The 23,138-nt window shown below is 35.9% G+C and overlaps 1 protein-coding gene across 6 annotated transcripts in view; it reads left to right on the top strand.

Annotated features, from left to right (window-relative positions):
• Window positions 1-23,138, top strand: part of Qki (QKI, KH domain containing RNA binding) — a 90,330-nt gene that overhangs the window by 36,647 nt on the left and 30,545 nt on the right. For all 6 annotated transcript variants that reach the window (XM_013352273.2, XM_026787395.1, XM_026787391.1 and 3 more), the window contains exon 3: window positions 17,327-17,470. In XM_013352273.2, the coding sequence (XP_013207727.1) occupies window positions 17,327-17,470 (144 nt within the window). The remainder of the gene's footprint in view (window positions 1-17,326; window positions 17,471-23,138) is intronic.

Raw genomic sequence — 23,138 nt, 5'->3', positions numbered from 1 at the left:
TTCCATTAGTTAATGGGATTAACTAATAGCCTAAGATTTTTGTGTCAGATTTGCCTTAAATACATGTTCCAATCTTTTCATTTATCTTAAAATTTTAGTAGGAAGTGTAGCTGTTCAGAAAAGTTCCATAATTGGAATTTACTGTACACTTTAAAATACGAGATTTCTTTTGTAGACTTACTGTCAGTAGAAAACAAATCTGTAGTGAACAGCTCATGCTTTTATGTTTATACACATACAGGAGTAACTGGTGGAAGGTTTTAAGTAAAAATTAATATATATGTGTATATAATTTGACATGGTATTAGGAATCATTTGGTGGGAAATAAAAATTGATTATTGCCAAATGATGTTGGTAGTGCTTTGAAATGGGGCATGCTGTGTGCTAAGGTGTGTATAATTCCACAGATGATCTGTCATGCTCTCTATTGTCCATAGTTACAAGATACCTTATGGTATTCTTTGTGGCAAAATTCAGGATTTCTGATGTTTGTCCCTGGTCGCTCAAATTCCCCTAAATTCTTGGTGTTGATTTTGTACAATTAAAAGCTAGTTTAAATGCTGCACTCACATGGATGTTATCATTGGTTGCTGTTAAACTAGTTTAAGCCTGTGCTTTTTTTGTAAACTAAAATTCTAGAACCACATTGTTCAGCAAGGTCTATTTGTGCCACTGTAACCAAATACATGAGAATGGGTAGTATATAATGAATAGAAGCTGTTGCTTTTCTTGAGGCTGTAAAATTCCAAAGATCGAGGCACTAGCAGGATCCAGTATTTGCTCAGTGTTGTACTCCATAGGAGACTCCACTGATATTATCCTTCACAAAAAGAAGTATGGTTGAACAGATGTAAGGAACAGAAAGAGAGATAGATGATATTAATTACTTCCCTCCTTTTGAAGCCAGACTACCTCCTCAAAGATCCAACTTGCCATTGTTTTATTGTGGGTTTTCTCACTCTGAATTTGGGGCAGCAAATCTAGACCATAACACACCACCAGCTTACATACAGTTTTAAAAATGAAACCATAAGAGAGGAAAAATTGAACAGTTGTATGATTCGGTTGAAGTCCTCAGTGGTGACAAATGGCTCCTTTTGTACAGGAAAAGTGAGTTCTATTTTCACTGATAACATTTTGTTGTTTGGGAATGACTTTTTCAGGCAAAATCTGTTTAGTAAATCTGGAAAAATAAAGGCTTAGCAGTATGTAATGTCTTTTTTTAACTTGCTTTTTTGAAATAATTTTAAAATGGAACAAACTCCCCCATGCTTATCATTCACCACATCACAGATGTATATACAAGCGTTTTAAGTCTGGGCCCTGAGTATTTATAGTATTTAAATATTTATTTGTTTATTATTATTGGCTGTGTATATTTTTTGTGAATGATATGTTTGTACAATGTTTGTGTGTGTGTAGGTGTGTAGGTGAATGGACAACTGTGGAATTGTTTTTTTTTTTTTTATTCCATCTTTATTTGGGTTCTGGGTACCAAACTTGGGTTGCCAGGCTTATGTGGCAAGCACCTTTACCTGCTGAGCCATCTTGCTGACCCCACTTGTTTTAGCTTATTAATTACTGATATCATTTAGTAGAAAAAAAATTAATGATAGGATTGCATTCTGTAGCTCAGGCTAGCCTGGAATTTATTAAATAGTTCATACTAGTCTCAAAACTAAAGACAGTTCTTCTTCCTCAACTTACCTAGTATGTTTAGATTTCAGACATGAGCTAATACACAATAATTTTTAAAACTGTATATTAAAAAGTAATTTTAGTCAGTTTTGTGATGACAGGTCTTGCATCATCTAACCTTAGTAACTTGGTGTTAAGGCTAGAACATGTATATTCTTCTCTGGTAATTTTCCATGCTTCCCATGCAGTGCTTTCGAGTACACATTTAGGAAGTCACCAAAAGAAAGATAGATGGCAGCTGCAGTGTATTCAGGTTGTTTATGACATTACCAAAGTGTGTGGGGGGGAGCTTTTGAGGCAGACATGCCCTGAGACAATAGTTGTTTAATGAGTTTCCTTGTATGTACAAGAGAAGAGAATGGGCCTGATTGCTCACAATCTGAAGCCTGAAAATGTATTTTTCTGGATCTGTGTATTTGCATATCTAATTGCTATGTAATCAAAACTAAGTGAACTGTAGCTACTTCAAACTTTAAAATGAAAGGCAATCATCCTTCTGGGGAGGAGGGGAACTCTAAACTTGCAAGCTAGCCTGAATATTAGCATTATAGTCTTCTTGTGCTTAATTATAGGTGTCTGGCTGAGCAGTAAATGTGTGCTTGTGTAATACAGAAGTGAATGTGACTCTGACACACATTGGAGCTCTGAGCCATTGCTGTGTATCCATTGTGTGTTTTGGTTAAGGGATGGTGCCAGAACGACTGTCAGTTACCTGCTTTGTTTGACATGGAGAGCAGTGGTTACACTATTGACCTCACTCAACTAGAACTACTGCTAGAATATACTTGGTTTTCTGATGGGAAGAACCCCCTCCCCTCCCAAACTGTTAGTTGACAGCTTTTTTATGTTGTTGTTGTTTTTAAAAGCTCTTTGAGGTTAACCTGTTTGCCATAATATGAGTCTTTGGGTTATTGTAGATTTTTCACTGTATTATTAATTTGAGAGACGTTATATCCTTAAAGTCCTTAAATGCCATTGAAACTTTATAGCCATTAATTTCAAGGTTTTCAGACTACCTACAGCTCTTTTTATATTTTCACATTGAATTTACATATATAACAAAGGCTTAAAACATTTTAGTTTCAATTACTGTCAAGCCAGTTCTTCTTAGTCATTCAGTACCTGTGAAAAACATAGGTTCAGCATGAGACCAATGTCCTTAAGATTCAAGGATTTAGGCTGAGCCAGGAGACTATTGAAATGCCTGAAACTCCCTCCCACTCAAAAAACAAAACCACAAAACCATTATCACCTTAAACTATTTTTTTTCCTATTTCAAAAGTTTTTCCTGTTTCTTGAAAAAAGTTTATTCTACACCTAAAATTTAGAATTACTAAACTTTATTTTTAAGAACACTAATGGTTTTCTGAAAAATTTCCCTCATTCTTAGAAAAAAAAGCCTTATTTTTTTTATTTAAACTGTTAGTTGAGGTGGAATTAACAGATGTTTCAGTTACACTCATGAAGTTGAAGCCAGGCATAGTATGTATGTGCACACATACACACCTGCCTGTGTGCCGAGGCATATCTGTGCTGTGTGGCACACACTTGTGGAGATAGAGGACAACTTAATGAGTTGCTTTTCACCGAGACCAAACTCAGGTTACCAGGCTATTTTATTGCCACTTGTCTTACCTGCTGAAACTTTCCTACCCTTAGTATCCCCTCCTCCCTTTTTTGTGTGTGGCTGTGTTCATGTGTGTGTTTGTGAAGTCCAGAAGTCAACCCTAGTTGTCATCACTCAGATACTGTCCCTTATTTTTTGAGTAGGATCTCTGATTGGTGTGATGTTAAGCCACCTGTCCCCACCTACTAGTGCTAGAATTATTATGATAACACTGAGCCTGATGTTTTTGCCCAGATTCTGGGGATTGAACTGAAGTCCTCAAGAGTATATGTACATAGGGAGACAGTGCTTTAGTAACAAACCTTGGTGCTTTTGAATATATACTTTCCCCAAGTCACTAACCTGTACCTTTTCTTCTAGAGCCTCCCCCGCACCCCATTTTCTCTGTTTCTATTACATTTTTAAAAAATCTTTAAAGCGGAGAGAAAAGAAAATTATATACAAAACATTAAATGACTGAAATTTAGCAGAAAATAAATGGAAAGAGGAAAATAGCTTCTAAAAACGAGACTGTTAAAAAGAACACAAATACCTGAATTATCTAACTAGTAAAAAAATGACTCTTAAGTGAAAGTGAAATAAGATATAAGAACTGATTGTCAGCATGCTGATTACACTAGGAAATGTGAATGAGTGTCCTTTAGACTAATGAAAAATTATAATAACTGAAAATTGGTTGCTTAGAAGGAAGTGGCTAACACCAGTAATAGTAAATATCCTGATAAGTAGGCCTTACTGGATACATTATAATTTCTTTATAAAAGATAATGGTTATTTAATAATATAGATTTCTTAAATTATGTGAAAATATATGTTGACCTATGTGATTACAAAATTTCTACACATTATGTGAAATAGCAAACAAGTAAATGTATGTAGATCATATAAAATTAAAATCTAATTTTTATTTTTTTATTTTTTTATTTTCGAGACAGGGTTTCTCTGTAGCTATTTGGTTCCTGTCCTGGAACTAGCTCTTGTAGACCAGGCTGGCCTCACAGAGATCCGCCTGCCTCTGCCTCCCTAGTGCTGGGATTAAAGGCGTGCGCCACCACCACCCAGCCGGAAAATTTAATATAAAGAATTCTTTAGTAGGTAGGGGGCTGGAGAGATGGCTCAGAGGTTAAGAGCACTGACTGTTCTTCCAAAGGTCCTGAGTTCAATTCCTAGCAACCATATGGTGGCTCACAACCGTCTGTAATGGGGTCTGGTGTCCTCTTCTGGCCTGCAGACATACATGGAAGGAATGCTGTACGCATAATAAATAAATAAATAAATAAATAAATAAGTATTTTTAAAAAATCTAATTTGTAACTTTTCTTTTCATGATGACAACCATAAAAATACTGCTCTTTAAGAAGTATAATTAGAAAGCTACTAAAGTTAAAAAGTACAATGCACTTATGGAACATATTCCAACAGGGGCCGAAGAGATGGTCCAGTAGTTGTTAAGAGCACTTGGTGCTCTTGCAGAAGACTAGGGTTGGACTCCTAGCACCACTTGGTTGCTCACAATCACTTGTAGCTCTAGTTCTAGGGGATCTGATGTCTTCTCACCTCTGGTGGTAGTTTCTGCACACACACCTGTAACACAGACATACAACCAGGAACACAGATGGCTTAGAGGTTAAGAGCATTGCCTGCTCTTCCAAAGGTCCTGAGTTCGATTCCCAGCAACCACATGGTGGCTCACAACCATCTATAATGAGATCTGGTGCCTTCTTCTGGCATGCAGGCAGGCATGGAAGGAATGTTGTATACATAATAAATAAATATTTAAAAAAATACAATAAATGAATAAAAAATTCTGATGGATCTGATAGGTAAGAGTCTGGAAAGGAAAACCGAGAACCACAGAATAGATGTACATGGAGAAAATTTCAAATGGAGCTGCAGCTTCTGCCCTGTTAGAAATTGCTTACGTAACAGTGGTAGAAATGCACCTCAGAGCACAGAGGCTTTCATGAAAGCACATTAAGAGCTATGCCACAAGGAAAGAATACTGAATAGGAAGATAGAGGGAGATTGAAATAGATACATGGGAACAGCATTTCTAGAAACTAGTAAGTGTCTCTGATGTAAAATATAGTAGTTTCAAGAGGAAATAAAGGGAATACTTTGTAATGATTTATCAGAACTTAACAGCCTAAATACAGAACTTTTAAAACATAAGTCAAAATTAGATAAAAGTAGAAAGAGTAATTTCACAGTCAGAAGGAGTTTTTAAGTCACTGGGTGAAGAGAAGATGGACTTTATCCCTACCACCTTGGCCTTCTGGGCATACCTCATCATTGGGAAATTCACATTTTCTTCTAAGTGCACTAGAATGGAACCTATGTTATGTCTTGGAGTAAGAAAAGATGAAAATTTTATAATGTAATCTTTGGCCATCAAGGAATGAAGTACCAAATATTTTGAAAATAAGCAGCACAACTCTGTGACATTGGCCAAGTCATAGGGTGGAAACCAGAAAATAGTTTTAGTTGAATGAGTATAAAATTACAAGACAGCAAAATTTATGAGGTAAAAACTTGTTTAAAGGAGAATTTTATTTATAAATATTTTCTGGCTTAGAAACAGCAAACACCAGCTTAGTATAACTAAAAAGAAACTAAGAGCTGTAAAATGGAAGTTAACTGAAATTGAAAAAGGACAATAAAGAAATGTGACGAAACTGAATATCTGTATTTCAAATGTCAGCACAGGAGGTAAAGCTTCTAATTAGGTTGATTCACAACAGGTAGAGAATACTGATAACTAGTATCTGAAAAAATGGAGCATGATATATCCTAAAGACCTTTTTGAGGAAATACATGTATTGAACTGTTTTGAGACAGAGTCTCATGTATCCCAGTATGACTTTGAACTCGTGATCCTCCTATCTGTACATCATTAGCTCTGAAATTTCAGGTATGTGCGAGTATATCTTGCTATATGAGGAAATCTGGGACAAATATTAAAAAATTTAGATAAGAATAGATTCTCTAAAAAACAAATTATTATAAAAAGTAAGAAATTATAGTGATATTTTCTTTCTATTTGAATAGATAAAGCTTGCCTGAAGATCAAAATGCAAAGCTAAGGCCAGGCAGTGGTGGCACACACCTTTAATCCCATGACTCAGGAGAGGGAGGCAGGCAGATCTCTGTGAGTAAGGCTACACTGGGCTACACAAGATTGATCCAGAAACAGATCCAGTGGTGGTGGCTCATACCTTTAATCCCAGTGTTTAGGACTCACTCACTCTTAATCCCAGCAAGAGACAGGAGCAATTTTAATATTGCTGGGCGGAGAGGGGAATGTAAAGGGGAAGAGACAAGAACTCAATGGAGTGTGACGCCTGAGGATTCATGGAGACAGGACCTCGCCCATTTGGTCTGTAGATTTGGTAGAAATGAAAAATCTTTCTAGTGGTTGACTGCTTTGCTTTTCTGATCTTCAGCTTGAACCCCCAATATCTGTCTCTGGGTTTTTGTTATAATAAAAGAAAGCATTTAGAACAGAAAACAATTTAAAACTTTTTTTTTGGGCTTAATTCTTTGTATAGAAATTTCTAGGATATGATAAAAGATTATGGTCACAAAGCTGTATTTACCAAATACCATGCCTTAAAAATATGTAAAGTAGAAAGTACCAGAAATACTTTAAGGCACACATTTTCGCAGTGAAGCAGATCCAATGAGAACACTGAAGTGTATGTTGGATGCTAGGCATGCTCACTGTGTTTTGTTCTATACGGAAAATCTTGTTAGATTCAGGAGTCTCAAAGTTTCCAGTCTGTTCTTAAACAGTAGAGGGTATAAGTTAGAAATCAGCTTGAGATGTAAAATTAAGAGTGTTCCTCAGAGAGATGTGTTTTCACTTTATAAAGAGCACTGAAGTAGATGAAAAGTTAGGAGAAGGAAAGCAATAAAGAACCTGTTCTGATAGGTATGGAATTTATTGAACAAGGATACTGAAGATGAACTCATGATGTTTTTGTGAAAATTAGCAAAATATGCATTAAATTGAAAAACAATGAATTTATTATCTTTAATAGTCGTATCATTTTAATAGCTTTTTGTTGGCTTAATCTTTTCATTGTTTACTGTGATACACATTAAAGGAAGAAGTGTCTTTATTGTTAATCGTGTTTTTTTATGTCATAGTAGTCTGTGCTGTCATAAGTGTTGATAATATAGGAACTTTAAGAATGAAGTTTTAATATGTGTTGCTGTCAGGGACTATGAAAAGTCTGGTTTTTATCTTAACTAACAAGTTAGTTTGTTGCCACAATTCAACACATGTTTATCTGTTGGGAGCAGTATTTGCAACCAAACATGGAGTATGTTCGAGTTACTGGCCAACAGGCTCAGAAGGACTTGCTAAGTGACCATATGCTGCATTCTCATGGGTTGTCTGATCTTACACAGAATTCAGAAATGAATACCCATGGCAACAGGCGTTAAGATTGCCAGCAGTAGGGTCCCCAATCACCACTAGTCCCAACCTCCCATTTGGGCTATGGTATTCAACCATCCCTTTGGCTAAACAGTTAGAATCTGGTGTGCTAATTGTAACGTTTCAAGGGCTATTCAAGTAACCATTGAGTTGTTTCACCACATAAGAGGCATTAGCAATATTAACAGATGTGAACTAGACATTTGTTGTACTAGCCATAAGTCTACCTGCTCCTACAATAGGGCAGTCTCTTAATTTAAATTTGAAAGTCCAAATTTAAAGGCTCTGGGATACTTGAATCTATCTGTTTTACAGGCCTAAGTTGTTCTCTTGTGTTTCCCAAAAGCCAGTATTCTCCTGAGGAGATGCTGTCACTCCTGAGTACAGGTTCAATAGAGTGCTGGCCAAAGTGAATCTAGGTGCAGTATAGACCAAAAGGCTGTGTGGACAGGAGGGTCTTCTGTTTTATTTAAAAAAAAAAAAAATTAGGGGGGAGATGTTGGGAGCAGTAAGACCACAGATCCTGGATTTCTTGTAAACAGTTTGTTTTCCCCTGATCTGAGTGCCTACAGCTGCTCTGAGCACAAGACCTTCAGGAGTTCCTGATGGCAGGAGAGTGGTTTCTGGTGGGTTTGGCTGGTGCATGGCTACCTCTATATAATCTGCCCCTGAACACAATAAAGGGACATTCTTGGGGCTTTCTGAACCAGCGTTTGGAGGTCAATGTGTCAATCTGTCTCTGCGTCTGTAAACTCAACCTCCAGCCCCTTTCCCGATGTGCGGCATTTATCGAAGACCAGTGAGTGCTTCCTGATTGGAAGTAGACTTTCTGGTTGACAACAAAAGCAGGAACAATATTTATAGCTGAGTCTCGTGTGTACCAGGGATGCAAAGGGCTGTTACCTCTGCTTCTGCCATATTTGTAAAGGGGAGCATTAACCAAGGAACCCAGGACCTTCTAAGCAAGCAGCAGACAAGATGGTCCTACCTCATTGTCTTTGCAGCCTTCTTAATATCCTCTGTCACTAGAAACTGGTTTGGAAAAATGGCTAAGCATTACTCTCTGGGCATCTTGGTGAGGATTTAAAGCATGGGGATCACAGCAGCAATGGCTGTGCAAGAACAGCAGTGTTTGACTGATGCCTCACAACATTAGTAAGACATGCCAGGCTTCAAAAATGTTGCTGTGGCACTTACATGACTTAGAATTTATCCTTGAGACGACTGAGTGGGCAAATGCTTGCTGTGCAGATTTGATACTGATTCAACCCCTGCAGATCCACAGTGGAAAGGACAATCAGTTTCCAAAAGTTGTTCCCTTGCAGGATTGGGCAACTGCACCCCTATTATGTCATACACACAATGTATAGTAGATAAACTATAAAAAAAGAAATTTCTTAGAATGACTGAAATGCTGCAGATCAGTAGAATTAGGTGTAGATGTTGTGAAAACATTAGGAAGAACACAGTGAAGGATTTCAGAGCCAGGAATTTGAAAGCCATACATGATTTTACTCATTTGTCTTTCTGCTCTTGAGAAGGAACAAATCATTTTATGGGCTACCCTAAGCAGTAAGCCTAAATGGGAATCCTGGCAGCTAGAGTTAACCTAACTAAGGCACCAACCACAACTTATGAATCCACACCAAATAATCACTCTAACAGTAGCTCCCATGTTTTGGTTAATTTCATTGTTGACTAAGAAATAGTGGTGTTAGCTATTTCTGGAAGATATAGATCAGCCGGGCCCCTGTGTTCTACCTAGCTCTTAGTGGTTTTGTTGGTGTTGAGCTCAAACTCATATGTTAATATATTCAGTGTGAAGGTCATGTAGGTTTTGGTCTGAGCAAAGTTATGATTTATGTAATTTATATATTCTTGTCTTAAATAGAGTGGAGCTGTCCATGACCAGGGAAATCATTAATGTGGTGGCTAACATTTAATAGCAATTAATTAATATTATAACATAGATCATATATAGAACATTTTCTAAAATTCAGTTTTATGCCAGTAAAAAAGTTGCAAATGTAATATGATTTTTAGATGGCAAGTAATTTTTGGCATTTTCAAAAGTGGTTTCTTAGAAGTTATAAAATTTTAATATGTAACTATAACTTACATAGACATAGGAGGATTCATGAAACTTTTTACCTGTAAACCTTATAAAATGGGGAGTTGGTGAGATGGTTGACATTGGTACTTTATTTTGGCATGGCCTCTGTTAGCCCTACACTGTTCATGCTTTTGACACGGGCTTTGCTAACAGCATCATTAAAGAATGTTTTTTAAATGATGCCTTTAAATTTAAAAAAAAAAAATAAGCACCTGTCTGATTCTGAGGGATGATGTTGCAAAAACACCCAAAGGAAATGAAAACATTGAAGAGAAATGGATGGGCATGACACTGTGCCTTTCTGCACTAACTGGACTGTGTTATGGTTTTGCTTTGCTGTTCAGATTACAGAAAAAATATATGAAAAATTTCTGTAGTTATTTTGTTAGCCAAATGTAAATGAAATATCAGAAGCAAAGTCTTAGTTTTATAGGTTTTGTATAATAGATGTATGAAATGAGAAATGCCCAGAGAATCTTTCAGTTTTCAAATTATGTAAAATAGATCTTTTAGAAAAAAAAAACACACAAGTATTGGTGCCATGGAATAATCCGTCTGAAAACCGTGAAAATGTGTTCTCATTGTTAACAAAAACCTGATTGGTCAGTTGCTAGGCAGAATGCTGGGGAGAAGGGTGGGCACAAGCCAGACTTGGTAGAAACAACATGGAAATTTCATAGATGAGGTAAATGAGGCTCCTCGGAGCAGCACATAGATTAATAGAAGTGGGTTAATATATGTTGTAAGAGCTAGCTGGAGACAAACCTAAACTTTTGGTCAAACTTGTATAATTAATATTAAGAATATGAATTGTTATTTGGGAGTGGCTGTCAAGACATAGAGAAACTCTGCCTGCATATGGGTATGTGAAATATTGTAGTGAAGATTTTTTTAAATATTAGAGAAAGGACTGCTCATAAAATCAGTAGCCATTTGAATAATCCAGAATTAACTATATATTTACCTCTACCAGATGGTATTTCTTTCAGATCATTAAATAAGTATAGAGGTGTTCCCTTCCTGTGTCTGCCTTCGGTCTCCTAGCTGTACAGTAGAAATACCTGTAGAGTTTTAAAATGTTGCTGTAGATTACCTCTGTGATCTTGGTTGGTTACCTAGCTATGAATTTTCAGGCAAAAGCAGATAACTTTTAAGATAATCTTAAACGTTACAAAATATTTATTTACTGAGTCTATTTAACCATGGTCTGATACTCTTTGTTAAAAAAATTACTGATTCTAAAAAAAAAAAATTACTGATTCTAACTTTGATACTAAGGAAAAAAACTACAATCAAGAAAAGAAATTTAACATTTCAAAATTTTCTGTGTACTTAGTACTCCAGTAATCATATAATCATAGTAATATGTGATGAGTGCTTGGCACCATGGAATCCAAACAGTTATAAATTATGTACCTATTATCTTGCCAAGGTGTGGTACGAATAATAAAAACCCAGAGACAGATATTGGGGTTCAAGCTGAAGATCAGAAAAACAAAGCAGCCAATCACTTGAAAAACTTTTTACCTTTAGCAGATCTTCAGAATGAAAGGGTGAGGTCCTGTCTCCACGAATCCTCAGACTCCACACTCCACGGAGTTCCTGTCTTTTTCCCCTTTATATTCTTCTCTCCACCCAGCCATATCGCTCCTGTTTCTAGCTCATTAGTGCTGGGATTAAAAGTGTGTGACTCCCAAACACTGGGATTAAAGATGTGAACCAGCACCACTTGGATCTGTTGCACTCAATTCAAGTCATTCTGCAATTGTTTGGTAGTGATGGGTTCAAAATGCCACAAGGGCAGCTGTGAAGTAACATTTTCATAATAGAATAGATCACACAGACCGGGGCATAAATTAATGTTTAGCCAGTATATTTTGTGTTACTTGCTATTTTCAGTTTATAGTAAAATAATTTATTATCAAATGTTTCTTCAGTATTTATTACATGCAAAATACTTTCCTGTATATTTTAGAAAGTAATTTCTAGCATAAATATGTTATATGTTAGCCTAATATAGTGAGTTAAAGTACATGATGATAAAACTGGGTTTAGTATTTGCTAGCAGAGTAAATGTTAGGAACTAATACATTTGATATTTCATCAGTTGAATATAGAGCTGTTAATAACAAATAATGGAAATTAATATCTAGAACACTCACGAAGATATAAAAGATTCAAATCTGTGAAAACGAAGAGTAGAGTAATAAATTATTCATTGTACACCAGACACTCTTAGGTATATTGTGTAAAGATTCAGCACTGGGGTCAGTTCTTATATCCATAGTTGGTGTGTGTGTGTGTGTGTGTGTGTGTGTGTGTGTGTTTCAGGGTGTTACTGTGTAGTTCAGACTAAGGTGGGATTTATTACTATCAAACTAGCTTCAAACTGAATTCTCCTACCTGCTTCTTTCTTGTGCTGGGACTGCGAACATACTTCACCCACTCCCGGCATCTTCTGTTTTAAACTTAAGAAAACAATTGACATTAAATAATACAAATTTTTTGAATGAACAGTTGTTCTTGTCTAGACTCAATTTAATGAGGATTTGCTTAATTCTTGCTGTCTATATTTTTCTTAAAACAGTTTCAATAAACTAAATATAAGAATTATTCTGGTATTTATGTATGAGTAAATTTTTCTTGTTTGCAAAGCAGGATTTTTGTTTTGACTCAAATTTAAGAAATAGGATTTGAGGTTAGCTTTATGACTGGAAGAATTGTACAGTGTGGAATGTACTTTATGTCCAGTTTTTTCTGCTCAAATGCTTTCCTTTTTTGAGATTATAACATTTCTTCCTTCCATCACTTTATAGACCCTCCCATCTTTTTCTCCCTTGCTCTCCTTAAATTCTTGGTCTTTTTTTCCTCACTAATTAAATACATATTTCTTAAACTAACTTAAGATAATATATATAACTGAAAATTGTTGGGTTTTGATATTTGACCTAAAGATAAAACTTGTTAGAAACTGGTCTGTTTCAGTATATTTAGATTTATAAAATCATTTTCCAAGGGATTTAATCCTGAGAGCTTTCACCTTAAGAGCACAAGAGGACAGATATCTTGTTCTGATTTGCCTGACTGGAGATTAAAACTTCACAGAGTCTTTCCAGGGTGGACAGTCAGTTTACTCTGATGCTGTTCATGTTACCAAATTCCTTTATTTAAACAAGTTCTGTAATTAGAACTGAGTCTCAAACTGCTAAACTGGCAGACTTGATACCACATAATCAAAACAGTAGTTGTGTCTCAAATGTTTAAAATGGTGTTTTAAATCCTACTTTTAGGTCACTAGATGTAGCAGCTTTAAAATAATAAGTAGATAATTTTTCATTTATTTTAAAGAAATGGTTGTCCACTGAAAGTGCCTTAAAGCTACATTTAAAAAAAAAAGAAACATCATGATTGCAATTGGGAAGAGTTCTCTGTGCTAAATGACTACATGTCAGTCCTCTTGAAATTTTATGAATGGTCCTCTCTTTGAAGAAAAGGTATTTTATGTAGATGTCTGTTTTGTCATGTGCTTTCTCCCAATTCTTGATACTTTTCACTTAACCTAGAAAATGGCTTGCGAGAAAGGAATTTGACATGACCTTAGAAGATAAAAATTAGTCTTAAAAAACAAGACTAAACTTTTTAATCTGTTGTGTCTGTGTTCCTCCCAAGATGTGCTTAGAATCTCACTCAAATATGGTTAGAATAGCAAAACAGAATTCTAAAGACTCAAAAATTTTATCACTCAGAAATTTATTCCTCCAGTAAATTAAAGCATAATGGCAGATTATATTGCAACCTATTCTTTGTTCCTACAAGGCAGGTAATATCTTTTTTTTTTTTTAAGTTCTTTGACTTTTGTGTTTTCTATGAATAAAAATTTCCTTGGTAAGTCATGGTTTCAGTTTTATTTTTAATCTTTTCTGATATGTTTTGAATTAGTTTTTGTATCTCCTGCTAGTGTATGTATACATTATAAAGACATAATAGCTTTTGAAGCCTTTATTATAACATTTGTTATGAGTAGATTTGTTTTAAATTACCTTTTTCATCTCATACAATCTTTAATGACCACCACCACCATTCTGTGTATGTGTTCGTTCACGTGTGTGCGTGTACACAAAGGCAGTAGCATGAGGTTGAGCATCTTTCTCCCCAGGTCTCTACCTCATTCATTCATTCACTTTTTATTTCATGTATGTCTATACAGCATGTATGTACAATGCCAACAGGGGCCAGAAAAGGGAGTCAAATGTCATGGGTCTGAAGTTTCAGATAAGGTAGTTGTGAGCTGCCATGTTCTTGGAGTCGAACCAGGTTCTCTTGAAGAGCAACCACTGCTCAGTATAGTACCCATTTATTTTTTGAAATAGGTTTCTCTCTGAACCTGGAGTCCACTGTATCAGATAGATTGGCTGACCAGTGAGCCCTCTATGCCCACACTTACTTACTTACTTATTATTAATAGAGTTAGGGATCTGAACTTAGTTCTTGTGCATACAGAGCAAGCATTTTATTCACCTAGTGATCTCCCCAGCCCTGGTGACTGTTAATTTCTGACTAGACAGCAGATAGAGAATTTTACATTGTTGGGAAGATATCCTATTACTCTTAAAAATGCCACTTAGTTTATTGTTTTTTTTTTTCCTGGCAAGTGGTTGAGGTAGTTGGAAATGTTTAGTTCCCTTAAGTTTTTTTTTTTTCTTTTTCTTTTTTTTTTGTGGTTCCCTTAGTTCTTGGTTTTGTAATTTATTAGGCAATACTGTAGCTCATACTAAGTTAAATTGTTTCCCTTTGGTATGCTGTTGGTGAATCATGAGATGTTTCAGTCTAGCTCCATGTGAGAGAGCTAGGTACTTTGTGATGTGGAATCCTGTGGTTGCTTCCTGGCCTTTAGAATTCTCTCCCTAGCATGCATTAGGAACTGTTGCCTGTAGTGCTTGAGAGCTCCCCAGCCCTCTTCAGCTTTGCCTGCTTTCCTTCTCCTGGACTCACAGGTGTGTGGACCAAGACTAAAGCCATGAAGTTGGGTAGTTGCAGGTTGGTCCCTGCGCCTTCACCATTGCCATTTCTCTTCTTCAGTCTCTAATTTCTAGTTTGTGATTGTTGTCTTTGGTTGTGTCAGTAGAGTGAGGAGTGAGTCTTGCTGCTTCTGCTTCTTTGTCTTGGCTAGAAATGAAAATCCCAGGTAGATAGATAGATAGGTAGGTAGGTAGGTAGGTAGGTAGGTAGGTAGGTAGGTAGGTAGATAGATAGATAGATAGATAGATAGATAGATAGATAGAGTAATTTATTTAGACATGGATACATTTTTAGTTTACAAGGTAATACAGAAATTTTCCCCAAGTCTACCAGGGGGATAAAAATAAATAAAATTTTCAGTGTAGTGGTGCCTTTAATCCCAGCTTTTGGGAGGCCGAGGCAGGCAGATCTAGTTCGAGTCCAGCCTGGTCTACAAGCACTAGTTCCAAAGCTACAGAGAAACCCTGTCCCCCAAAAACAAACAAATAAATAAATATATAAACGAGTAAACAAATAAATTAAAACTTTGGTGGGAAATAAAAACATTCTTTAACATTAAAATTTGATTTTTAAATTGAGTCTTGCCACAAAAGTATTATGTGTGTGTTGTATTCTTTGCCATGTAAATGACTCCTGGGGTCCCAGTTTCTTGATTCATTGACTCTTTGCACTCACATCTCTTTATGGTGTACCCTAGGTAAAAAGAAAGAGCCCATCCCTTTATTTATTAAATATTGACAAGTAACTGAATTGGTATTTATATAATCTTAAAATTGAAAATATTTTAAGTAGCCACAGTTAATATTTATTGATTGCTTTTGTAGTTATTTTCTTGTGTACTCTTTAGATTTTCCGATGATGCATTGCCACCATTTTATTTCACATTGATGTCTTCATGGAAGTACTTTTAAAATACAGTAACCACCAGGAACCTAGCTTTGCCAATATGTGTTAAAAGGAATGTGGTGTGATGTAATACTGAAAATAGTTAGGCTCTAGGCTAACTAGTTTGCATAATGTTTGATTGTTGCTACTTTTTCTTGAGATTCATTTAGCCTTGACTATGTAGGTACATTTTCCTACTAAAGTCACTAGTTGATAAAACTTGGTACTTAGTAGATCTTACTTTTGTCTTTATTGTTTGTCCCCAATAATGTGAAATGTAATAGAAAAGCCTGTTTTACTGTATCAGTTTACTTCTTTTGACTGCAATCACAGTAACAGACTAATGTTCTTTACAAGAAAGGTCTGACAAAAAAGATCTTTTTATTTTTACCTCTGATAATTTGTTTTGTCTGTGTACCGGTCATATTTACACTCAAAATCTTAAATTGTTTTTCAAGTTTAAGACTTTGTACATTCATAAGTTGCCTAAGTCTGTATTTGGCTACCTGCCCTCATCTTACAAGTAGTTTGATAAGGCTTTCAACATGTACATATATTCCTTGCTTGGTAACCAGAAGTTATCACAGAAGTGAGAGACAGTCAGTCACCTACGAAACATGTATTTAGGACTTGATACAATGCAAGAGTAGACTGTATATTTCATTTTTGCTTTAATACTTGAAAATTTTGTATGTGTATACAATAAAACATCAAATCTAACCCCGTCCAATTCCCCCGGGATTCCCATACATACATTGATCTTCAGACTTCATGTCCATCTTTTTTAGTTTTATTTTTTTAAAAACCCACTGCGTCCATTTAGTGCTACCCACGTGTGCATGGTTTTCAATGGAGTGTAGGCAAGAACAAGAGTGCTCCATTCAACTGAATAGTTCATTTTTAAAAGTAAAGGTCAGTAGAAATACAGTTAAACAATTACAACAGTCATTGGCTATGGTTTATTTTTGCCATAATTACTACTTGAAATAGTCACATCAAACAGTACGTATTTCTTTTACATGATGGAACTTATTTTTCAAAATACTTTTCCTAGTATTGACTAGAACCAGTGTTATTTAAAGTGTTGTAATGAATGGAAGCACACTCAATTGGAGAATAAGTTTGATTCATCTCCTAAATTAGCAGCTTGTTTGCTGTGGTATTGGTAAATGACTTGTTCAACCTTGATAACTTTGTTTTCTTATAAGTAAAGAAGTCACTCATTATGCTTTAGAAATGGCTCTGCAGGACTCCTAGAGCAGCAGCACTATCACTCATGGTTGTCTTGGTCACTTAAAACCTCAGCTGGATACATAGTAGGCGCAGCATGGATATTTATTGAGTTCTCATTTGACTGACTAGTCCCATTGCCAGGCTTTGGTTTGGGTTTGGGAAATAATTGAAAATCTTTGTAATATCATTGTAGTAGAATAATAGAAACATGGCTTTAAGCAAGTAGCAATAGGGTCATGTTACAGAATATATATTCTGTCTTTGGAAAATGGTATTAGTGACATTGAGCTTTGTAAAAAAATTTTTTAGGAGGAGCAAAACAGAGGCAAGCCTAATTGGGAGCATCTAAATGAAGATTTACATGTACTAATCACTGTGGAAGATGCTCAGAACAGAGCAGAAATCAAGCTGAAGAGAGCAGTTGAAGAAGTGAAGAAGTTACTGGTACCTGCAGTAAGTAATTTTTATCATTTACATTTGTTAATAAAGAATGGGTTGTTATATGTTAGTGATTTTATTTTTTGGCTTGTGTTTTTCTTAAAAATTGAGTAAGTTGAACATTTTTGCACATCCTTATAATCCCAGTTCTCAAGAGTCAGAGGCAGGCAAATCTCTTGAGTTTGATATTAACCTAGTTTACATAGTGAGCTCCAGGGCAGTCAAGGCTATGTGAAGAGACCGTGTTTGGAAGGGGATGGGTAATACGTTGGAGGTCTGTGAAGCTGTTACTGTGTTGGGAAAGTACACTTAGTGGGAGCTCATTATTTGAATTGCCTGTACACTAGGTTCTCTTCTGGCTTTTTCCCCTCAGTAGAAAAGTTAATTCGCATAGTAAAACTTTGTTAGAACATTGTAAAAACTGTTTTCTTAGTGAAAGCTGAGCTTTTCACACTTTGCTAATTTAAACTAACAAACATATTTGGGAATCTTTAAGATATTAAAAATAAATTTGAGATTTATGTCTCATGGGAAATTATCCAGTTATCTCTGTTTTTGTGTTTCCTCTTCCCGTCATTTTCTCCCTCACTCTTTACTCTTTTGTGTTGGTACATACTGTTTTTTTCTTTTTAATGGAAAATGAAAAGAAAGTAATTTTTTTAAGTGGTTCTCACTTACCACTGTAGATCCTGGGGATCTAACTCAAAGTGAGGCTCTACAACCAACAAACAAACCACCCCACGCTTGCAACACACATACATAAGGTTTCTCTGTGTGTCAGCCATGGCTGTATTAGAACTTGTTTTATAGACCAGGGTGATCTGAATTCACATAATTTATTAAGCTATCTCTTTCTTATTAATAACATGGAAATATTTGTTGTAATTAGAGCGGCGGGGCTGCGTCCCCGGCACCCGGCCGCCCACATGGCTAGCTTAGCTTATGCCCCGAAATAATTACACGGAAACTGTATTCTTTTAAACACTGCCTGGCCCCATTAGTTCCAGCCTCTTATTGGCTAGCTCTTACATATTAATCTAACCCATTTCTATTATTCTATGTAGCCCACGAGCTGGCTTACCAGGAAAGATCTTAACCTGCGTCTGTCTGGAGTGCGAGAACCATGGCGACTCCCTGACTCAGCTTCTTTCTCCCAGCCTTCTGTTCTGTTTACTCCACCCACCTAAGGGCCTATCAAGGGGCCTAGGCAGTTTCTTTATTCCTTAACCAATGAAATCAACAGATTAATATGACACTCCCACATCAAATATTGACTGCTCTTTTTAAAAAAGATTTGTTTATTTATTTATTTATTAATTATGTATACAACATTCCTTCCATGTATGCTTGCATGCCAGAAGAGGGCACCAGATCTTATTGTAGATGGCTGTGAGCCACCATGTGACTGCTGGGAATTGAACTCAGGACCTCTGGAGGAGCAGTCAGTACTCTTAACCTCTGAGCCATCTGTCCAGCTCCCCTTGACTGCTCTTTAAAAAGTTAGGAAAATAGTTGCCAATGGAGCTATTTTGTTGCTTAGATAAATGAGCTTGGGATCTGTCATTCTTTATATCCCAGTAGTGTGTTCTTCAGTGTCCTAACAGTTCGCTTTGGATTCCTTGCAAGGAAGGAATTTTAAATGAACTATGTTTATAGATATATAAGGAACCTGAACTGACAAATTGTTTGTAAATGCAGGTCTTTGCACACTGTTAAATCATGTCCTCTTCCTTTTCCTTATTAATTGTGTTGTTTTGAAAAGCAATGAAAAGGGTCTTTTTGTGAACACGGTTACTAGATTTATAAACAGAAAATTATTGAAATGCTATGTATCCAACAATGCAGAACTCCCATTACCCTGAGTACATGTGTTTGTTATTGTAGCAAAAAGAAAATTGTATAATAGTTCACACTCCTATTTACTCTAGATTTTTCTAGCCATTCTTTCTATAATTTACTTTTATTATAAAAGATAATATCTTGAAAAAGAGCATTGGTTTAGAAGCTTATTAGTAAATTTAACAGTATTTTGACCTCTCTTTCTTTAGGGTAACAAAACACTAATGGTAAGACCTTAGAGCACTAACTCTTTTATTTGTAGAGTTGTGCTTGACGGTGTTGGTGCACTCTATTAATCCCAAGGGAGGCAGAGGCATACCTCTGAGTTTGAGGCCAGACACCCTGGTTTACAAAGTGAGTTTCCAGGACAGCCAGAATGTTTGTTACACAGAGAAAGTCATTTGTGTAATTGTTTGTTGATTGGTAAGCCTTACTAGAGTTTATCCCCAGGCTCTACATGGTGGGAGAGAGCTAGCTTCTGAAGTTGTCCTTTGACTTTCACATGAGAGCTGTAGCATGTGCATATCTATACTCTCTCAATAAGAATGGTTTGTGTCCAGAAACAAAGGTGGTAGCAGATGAATGAAACTTTTAAAAAGTGCATATTTAGTATTTTATGACGAAATAGCCAGTTTTAGTAGCTATCTCTCCTTAAAAAGGTTTTTAGGATTGTTGCTGTCACTAATAAATAGGTAACTGATTATAAGTTGTGCTACTTGGTACTGAAGAAATAAAACTTTAGAATTACAATAGTACAGAAACACGTAACTTAAAGCATGAGTCCCATGCATTGATTTAACACTGCATAATAATTTTATTTTCTGATGTATTTCTATACTTAGTGTCTTTATTATAATGTAGGCATTATATTAAAGAATTTATTTTAATTAAGCTGAATTTTAGTGTATTTTTGATGCCTATGCCAAGATAGTCAGACTTGAAACAAAACAGATTGACTGTTTGAAATTTTCCCCATAATTGGCCAGTTCTGTTATGATTGGCCTTGTGTTATGATATCTTTCTTAGCTAAGAAGAAAATGGTGTTCATAATCTATAAACAAAAGACATATAAAGTTTAAAATGCCCAGACAAAGCATTATGAGAAAAAAAAAGGGGAGGGGAATACTCTAAAATATCATTAGCTTCATTTTGTGTTGCCCATCTCCTGCTGAACATACAGCCTACCTTTAAATGTCGTTTGTATACCCATTGAAAATCCATTAGAGAAAACTATTTTTTTTTCCTTTGTAAATGGTTATCAATTGGAGATGACTTCTAAATTGGGGTGGGGGTGTTGTGTCTATTTCTCTCAGTACTGGCTTATACCTTTGCAGTCCCTGTGCATAGCATCACAGTCTCTGAATTCATGTGTTGACTGTTTGTCTAGAAGTAAAGCACAGTTAATAAAAACTCAGAGGAGTTGGGGTTCAACCTGAAGGTCATAAAAGCAAAACAGCCATTGACTCTTATCTCTATCTCAGTCCAAAATGGTGATACTGCCTGCAAGAATCTGAGAGTGAGACTGAGTTTCCTCCCATTTTATAATCCTCTCTAGGGCTGGGATTAAAGGCATGCACCACCACTACCTGGTCTCAATATCTAGCTAGTGTGGCTGCTGGAATTAAATACCACTGCCTGGTCTGTAAGACTGACCAGTGGAACTGTTTTATTCTCTGGTATTCAGGCAAGTTTTATTTATTAAAATACATACAAAATGCCACTACACTACTCTTTTTTTTTTTTGTCTAAAATAGAAAAGAAGGCTATAACTAATATAAGAAAAGCTATATAAGTAAATACGATAATTATATACAGTATATATAGGCAATAAATACATCTGCAATGTATAGTTCATTTTCATTTCACAAATTCAGAGAAATACTTCATATCTATCTTATCTTGGTGAGTCAAAATTTACTTTCTATCATATCTTGTTTTCTGTGTCTGGTAAGCAAGGAAAATTATAACTATCTAATATTCAGCTCCCTCAGAGATCCAAGAAGGAAATAAAATTAACTGAGTAAGCAGAAAGTACAAGCAAGAGACTTCCAAAAAATTGAGTAATGACAGAAACAGCTGGCTGCCTGGACAGTCACCCAAAGTTCCTCTGTGGCCTACAGGCCTATCATATCTAACATCTTTATGTGAAGTAGGACATTCTGAAGGGCTGTCCCTCCTTGTCTTGACAAAGTTTAGTAATTACTTTCTTTTGTGTCCTAATTAGGACAGCATACTGTCAACAGTCGAGGCAGGGGCATTCTTGTCACAAAGTAAACTCCATGTGGAGTTTCTTTGATGCATGCCCATTATTTTCTAAAAATAGATTGCTGCTGGCAGAAGCAGACATGTCTCATTGTTAAAACATCTTGAATGCCATATTCTGTAGATCTCTGAAGTGTTTGAAGATGGCCTATGTATCTAAAATATATCTTTTTTTGTTTGACCTTGAAAAACATACCTAATGTGACTACAAGTTTGATTATAATATGTGACTAATTACTAACCTGCATTTTCTGATTATCCTAAACAGTTGGTAATAATAGTTTTCAGGGACTAGATATTTGTGTTACATTGTTAAATAAACTGTATAGGTATAATGCCAGATTAGAAATGTATGTACAGTATGTATTAACAAAATTATACTCAAATTTGTATCAATATACAAAATTCATATACAGAAGTCCAATCCAATGTAAAACACTTAAAACTAATAGTTGATTTTTAAAAGTAGATTCAGTAATCTACCTTTTTATCTTATAGAAGGCCTTGTTTCCTTGGTGTCTTCTATTTCCACTGGCTGTTAGGATATTTCTGCCCCTTTTACAGAGTTCCCTGAGACCTTACAGGAGAGATTTAATGGAGACATCTCATTTATGACTGAGTGTCTCAAGGGCTCTCTCACTCTGCACCTTGTTCAGTTGTGGGGCTCTGTATTTGTTTCTTCTACTGCAGGAGGGAGCTTCTTTGATGCCGACTGAGCAAGATGCTGATTTAGATGGATAGCTGAATGTCATTAGGAGTCATTTAATTGTTGCATTCTTTTAGCAGAACAGTAGTGCTTGGATTTCCCCTAGGTCTGTGGCATAACTATTCTCAGGTTCTTGGCCATCTGAGGAGTGTTGGGCATTTCATGGAGTGGCCCTTAATTTCAGATACTGGTTGGTTACTTCCAAAACATTTATGCCACTATTGCACCAGTGTATCCTGTAGGCTGCCATTGTAGAGCAAGTGGTATGTAGTTGGGTTGGTGTTTACCTTTCTCCTCTGGTAAGAGCAGAGTTCTTCCAGTACCATTGGTGTTTACCAATCAGTAGGGATGAAGGCTCTATGTAAGCATCAGCATAACTTCTTCATGTTGAATGAGTTATGTAGGTATTATCTCTTGGTGATAGGCTATACCATCAGCTTGTGAAGAACAAACAATAAATAGCCTTGTCAATAGCCTGGTTGGAGGTTTCCATAGGTCTCCTTTAGGCAACAACTCAGTTAGATGTAATTCATTCTAGAGACTGGATGTTTCATTTGATGGTGAAATGTCTAGTTTGGGGCTTTCTCTTTCCCATTATTTGATGATTCCATTAGATCGCATTCATATATGCATGTATTTTATGAAGTAAGTTTCTATACTATCTCTCAAATGATACTTAGTTTTAGCTGTCTCCCCATATTTCTTCCCTTATCACCCTGCCTCACCCTTTTCATAATCAGTTCAATTATTTTCTAGTTTGTGTTAGAAGTCTTCTAGCTCTTTAGATACTGTTACGCACTATAGTCACTCTGCTGTATTATAAAGCACTAGTTTATTGCTCTTAATCTAATTGTATGCTCTTAAATAGTCTGGTGT

The sequence above is a fragment of the Microtus ochrogaster genome, linkage group LG9 (genome assembly GCF_000317375.1).
Source record: "Microtus ochrogaster isolate Prairie Vole_2 linkage group LG9, MicOch1.0, whole genome shotgun sequence".
Taxonomy (NCBI): Eukaryota; Metazoa; Chordata; class Mammalia; order Rodentia; family Cricetidae; genus Microtus; species Microtus ochrogaster.
The sequence above is the reverse complement of the archived record's forward strand: the minus strand, read 5'-3'. Positions and strand labels throughout refer to the sequence as shown.